The 5753-nt window shown below is 34.9% G+C and overlaps 1 protein-coding gene across 1 annotated transcript in view; it reads left to right on the top strand.

Annotated features, from left to right (window-relative positions):
• LOC106466256 (sodium-dependent nutrient amino acid transporter 1-like) overlaps positions 1–5753 on the top strand; it is a 28183-nt gene that overhangs the window by 11612 nt on the left and 10818 nt on the right. The window contains exons 4-8 of the mRNA XM_022394227.1: positions 583–746; positions 1453–1514; positions 3129–3261; positions 4562–4696; positions 4853–4902. Of these exons, the coding sequence (XP_022249935.1) occupies positions 583–746; positions 1453–1514; positions 3129–3261; positions 4562–4696; positions 4853–4902 (544 nt within the window). The remainder of the gene's footprint in view (positions 1–582; positions 747–1452; positions 1515–3128; positions 3262–4561; positions 4697–4852; positions 4903–5753) is intronic.

Raw genomic sequence — 5753 nt, 5'->3', positions numbered from 1 at the left:
TCCAGGATTTCTTTACCTTACTTACAAGAGTTGTTTCTGTTTCCAGGATTTCTTTACCTTACTTACAAGAGTTGTTTCTGTTTCCAGGATTTCTTTACCTTACTTACAAGAGTTGTTTCTGTTTCTAGGATTTCTTTTCCTTACTTACAAGAGTTGTTTCTGTTTCCAACATTTCCTTACCTTACTTACAAGAGTTGTTTCTGTTTCCAGGATTTCTTTACCTTACTTACAAGAGTTGTTTCTGTTTCCAGGATTTCTTTACCTTACTTACAAGAGTTGTTTCTGTTTCCAACATTTCCTTACCTTACTTACAAGAGTTGTTTCTGTTTCCAACATTTCCTTACCTTACTTACAAGAGTTGTTTCTGTTTCCAGCATTTCCTTACCTTACTTACAAGAGTTGTTTCTGTTTCCATCATTTCTTTACCTTACTTACAAAAGTTGTTTCTGTTTCCAACATTTGTTTACCTTACTTACAAGAGTTGTTTCTGTTTCCAGGATTTCTTTACCTTACTTACAAGAGTTGTTTCTGTTTCCAACATTTCCTTACCTTACTTACAAGAGTTGTTTCTGTTTCCAACAGGTATAGGGATTGGCCAGATGCTCACAGGGTTTTACTTCGCCGTCTTCTACACCTACATCATGAGTCTGACTTTGTTTTATATAGTCTCCTCCATGCAGGCTCAGCTACCCTGGACACAGTGTGACGTCACTTGGGCAGACGATACGTGCTATGACCACAAACTGGTAAGTTGCGTAACGTTTAGTTAAATTGTATATAAGCGGCATTGAATGATTTTATCAGAGTCTTTACGATGGTAGAGTTCAAAGTGAAGTACATAGAATTGTGGGCAGAGCACAGCTAGCCCATCGTGTAGCTTTACAACAAACAAATGAAAGGGTAAATTATGACAGAATGATATAATTACGTAAAAAAAAAATCGCAACTTAGTGCTAGTCATAATCTTTAAAATATCAATATTATCCGCTTGCTAGTTGTGTGCGCGGAAAAATCAGCTTGAAATATATGTTTACGATGGAACACTAAACTAATTACAAAAGATCAAACACGGACAAATAAAATGTTGTCTCGTTTAGAAACATGTATTTAAACGTTTAGGGAATGAATTTAGATATATTCTCAAACACACATTGGTGCAAAAACATTCTTGTTTTTTTAATTAACTAAAACACACATTGGTGCAAAAACATTCTTGTTTTTTAATTAACTAAAACACACATTGGTGCAAAAACATTCTTGTTTTTTAATTAACTAAAACACACATTGGTGAAAAACATCATTGTTCTTTAATTAACTAATGTAAATTTCAGTTCACGTATAATATGACTTTCTACACGTTCATGTTCTTAATTAAATTATTCAAGAAAGTTTTGAATGTAATATTTCAAAGTTTATTTAAAACAATTTTTATGTTTGTTTGTTTTTTAATAGAATTTAACGAACGAAACAACGAATCTTCTAAATCGATCTTCTTCAGCAGAACAGTTCTTTTAGTAAGTTATTCGTCTTCTACATTCTCCCATTTTGCTTGTAAAAAATGTGAATTGATAAATAATTAATCCATAATAATTATATAATCATCACATCATATAAAGTGAGATTGTGGATTTGAAAGGCCCAGTAAAAAGTTCTTGTTGTTTTAACTCATTTCCTATCCTTTTCCTTCCTACGATGGCTTAGCGGTAAGCCTTATAACCTCTAATGCTAAAATTTAGCGTTTGATCTCCGCAGTGGGCACGGCACAGATAATCCATTGTGCGCTTAACAACAATGAAACGTAACTAGCGTTTCATGTTTATCTTCTGTCTAACAGCGTCATCTATACGATTTGTAAATTATTATAGCTACCTGTAAGCGAGGATGTTTGACATTTAGTTTAAATATACAGTTGCAGACATGCTGATAGCTCAATAGACAAAGCAGAGAGAAACGCGCGTTTCCGTGGCTAAAATGCACTATTACTCAGCTTCAAGGCCACCTCATTCAGGGACGGTCGCCATATTTAGTTATAAAATAATAACTTATGTGCATTTAATAATAAAAATCTAACTTTCCAAGAGTTAGCGATGAGAAATGGTGACTAGCTCCCTGCCCTCTATTTTATCAGTTAAAAATTAGGGAGGGCTATGCACAGATAGCCCTTCTGTTGCTTTACGGAAAAATTATAAACAAACAATCCTCCCCCTCCCATCTCCCTTTCTTTCAAGCAACACTGCAAAAGCCTTGCATGTACTTTTTTTGTGTTGTTTTAGCTTTGGTCAAGGCGTGGCCTAGTGGTTAATGCGCTTGATCTTTGAATTTGATTTTTCATGGTTCGCGTCCCGTTCCTACAAAAACTTGCTCCGCATTTTGAGGCCGTGGGTGCGCTATGAAAATGTCAATGAAATAGTGTTTCGGACAGAGAAGAGTAGCTCGAGAGTTGGCGGGAGGCGCTGTTGACTAACCCGCCTTGAATATAGCTTTGTGTGAAACTAAAAGTGCTTTAATCTTATAGTTTTACAAGAGGAAAAGCGAAATATATAAGTGCAAATAGTAGCCCTGCCCCCTGGTGGTTCAGCGGTAAGTCTTTGGATTTACAACGCTAAAATCAGGGGTTCGATTCCTCTCGGTTAACACAGCAGATAGCTGAATGTGGCTTTGCTATAAGAAAAACACCCACACACCCCGTCCCCTGGTGGTTCAAGGGTAAGCTTCAGAGCTTATAAATTCGGGTTTGTTCCCAGAGACCCAACTGCGGAGCTCCATGGCTAATAACACACGAGTAAATAGTAATTAATAAACACTAATTAAGTAAGTCGAATTAGTTTTTTATAAGTCCAAACGTTTTAAAATTATCTGTCCATCTTTATAGTATGGCGTATAACCTATATAAAAACATACAAATATTAAGATATTGGCTGAAAATCTAAACGAAAAAATTACTTTTCACCTAGTGACAAGCACCCGTGAATTGAATAAATCAAAGAAAAGATGATTTCTTAAGCATTAGATTAACTGAAAAAATTCACAAGCTTAAATATACTTGCAGTATTTAATTTAAGGTTTTTGTTTAAACCTCAAAAATCAACGAGGTGTTTTGTAATGTTTCTTTTCCCGTTGTTTTACAGTAAGTATGTGTTGAAGGACGCTGGCGGTTTGGAGGGAATGTCTTCCGTAGATTGGAGGCTAGTCCTGTCACTATTTGCAGCCTGGGCGATTATTTTCCTGAGTCTGGTTAAAGGTATCCAGTCTTTAGGAAAGGTAAAGTTTCCAAATGTAGACCACAGAGGTCACTACTGCTAGATGTATTGGAGTCTGTAGGTGTAGTCCTGATAAGTACCTTGTAGTCAGACCTGAGTTGTTACTGATTGGGTAAAATGTCTGAAGTTATAGAAACAACGTGTAATGATACACAGTCGCATACACAACACAAGATAACCTCTTTAATTCCAAGGTCCTGCCAGGAGCACACTGAATACCCTTAGAATTCACAAAGTCCTGTCTGGTACACATGGAATCCCACTCTTGATCCACAAAATTCATCCTGGTATACCTAGGATTCTCTTCATGATTCACAAGAAATCCCTGTAAAGATTCACAAAGTCCTGTCTGGTACACATGGAATCCCACTCTTGATCCACAAAATTCATCCTGGTATACCTAGGATTCTCCTCATGATTCACAAGAAATCCCTGTAAAGATTCACAAAGTCGTTTCTGGTACCCACCAAGTCTTCTTGGGATGTATTGAAGCTACAATATATTCTCCATTCTCTGTTGATATAGCAACGAACAAGCTCCTAGGTTCAAATATAGACAAAAGCTTCACAAAGCTATTGTCATCAAAATTTACAGCTAGCGTTAGAAGCCAGAGAAGTAAACCATCAACTATAGTGTAAAGAAGACGAAAAAAAAAAAAAGGATCCAGAAAGAGTCGTATGAAATATATATATATATATAAGCGTACCGAGTAGACTCTCAGAGAAACAACAATAGTAAAAGTTGGACGAGAAGCTGTGTTTTTATAAATACGAAGCAGGTCTTATTAGGACTACATGTGAAGACAACAGTATATAAGAACCGTTAATTAGGATGAAACTTGAAATAAATTAAGAAAAAATCATGTAAACTGTATATATATTTTTTATACACACATTCCTATTAACATTTATTTCGAATACAAAATCAGAAGCGAGTCAAAATGGCGTTTACGTGTTTTTATCGTAAATCTTAGGCCTACTTTCCGCGTTTTACGTGTTTTTATCGTAAATCTTAGGCCTACTTTCCGCGTTTTACGTGTTTTTATCGTAAATCTTAGGCCTAGTTTCCGCGTTTAAACCGTAAGTTTTAAAAGGCGTGTAGTTTTATATCTCAAACTAACCATCTCTTATAATCGATCATCAATAATATCTGATCAAAACTAACTGATATTGATTAGTTTAGTTTCCAAATAGTTGGGTGTTTTTTTTTAAACTGATTGTAATTTTCTGTGAGATTATTTCTCTCATTTAAAAGACCATCGATTAGAAATAATTCGAGCGTGTGGTCTTAAATTTATACAGGTAGTTTACGTCACTGCTAGTTATCCTTACCTGGTCTTGATATCATTGTTAATCGTCGCTGTAACAAGAGAGGGCGCTGTTGAAGGTATAATTTTCTTCTTTAAACCCAAGTGGAACCGCTTATTGGATATAAAGGTAAGAATAAACCTCGGATACAAAGCGATAGTTCGTATTCTTGGAATTCGTTAGTGTTATTGGTTTAAAAACCATATATCATTGTTGCATTCATATTCCAAAACATTGTTGTGAAAACATTATTAGAAATCACAAATAGAATGACTTTTTTGAAAGAGAATCCGGCATGTTTCAGAAGTAACAACAGAAAAGGTGAAATACTGCCGGTAAAAATTGTTGTTGTTAGTTAACGTTTCTTCAGACCTAATATAGAAACTTTTGTAAATTTGAAAAGCTACACAAATTACAATTTCAGATACTCTTGGAGGCTCATAAATCAGATGATATATATTGTATTAAAACATCTTATCTACCACGCTGTGTTTTTTAATGAAATCCACAAGTTTTCTGTTACAATTTTATCAATAAGCTTCAGAAGTGTCCGTTTTTGTGAACGTGTTTACTGAAATTGTATAGAATAGAGTAAAAACAAACAGTACAGCAGATAAAACTTTGTTCTAATGTTTTAAAACAGCGGTTCACAAACTTTAGTAATCCCAGGAACCCCTTTTAATCCAAGTTTTTTTTGCGGATCCCCAACCGGGATTTTTTGTTTTGAAAAGAAGATTCCGTCTACATAAAATGCTGTATTCCAAAATCAAATGGTTTAATTAAGATAAATTTAAGTTTACGAAAAAATACACTCTGCTTGTGTTAAGAATACACCAGCCACCATAAAATAATATTAAAATACACTCTGCGTGTGTTAAGAATACACCAGCCACCATAAAGGAAGATTAAAATACACTCTGCTTGTGTTAAGAATACACCAGACACCATAAAGGAAGATTAAAATACACTCTGCTTGTGTTAAGAATACACCAGCCACCATAAAGGAAGATTAAAATACACTCTGCTTGTGTTAAGAATACACCAGCCACCATAAAGGAAGATTTAAAAAAACTCTGCTTGTGTTATGAATACACCAGCCATCATAAAGGAAGATTAAAATACACTCTGCTTGTGTTAAGAATACACCAGCCACCATAAAAGAATATTTAAAAAAATCTGCGTGTTT

This window comes from Limulus polyphemus, unplaced genomic scaffold (genome assembly GCF_000517525.1).
Source record: "Limulus polyphemus unplaced genomic scaffold, Limulus_polyphemus-2.1.2 Scaffold2207, whole genome shotgun sequence".
In the NCBI taxonomy this organism is placed as follows: Eukaryota; Metazoa; Arthropoda; class Merostomata; order Xiphosura; family Limulidae; genus Limulus; species Limulus polyphemus.
This window is presented reverse-complemented; position numbering and strand designations above follow the sequence as displayed.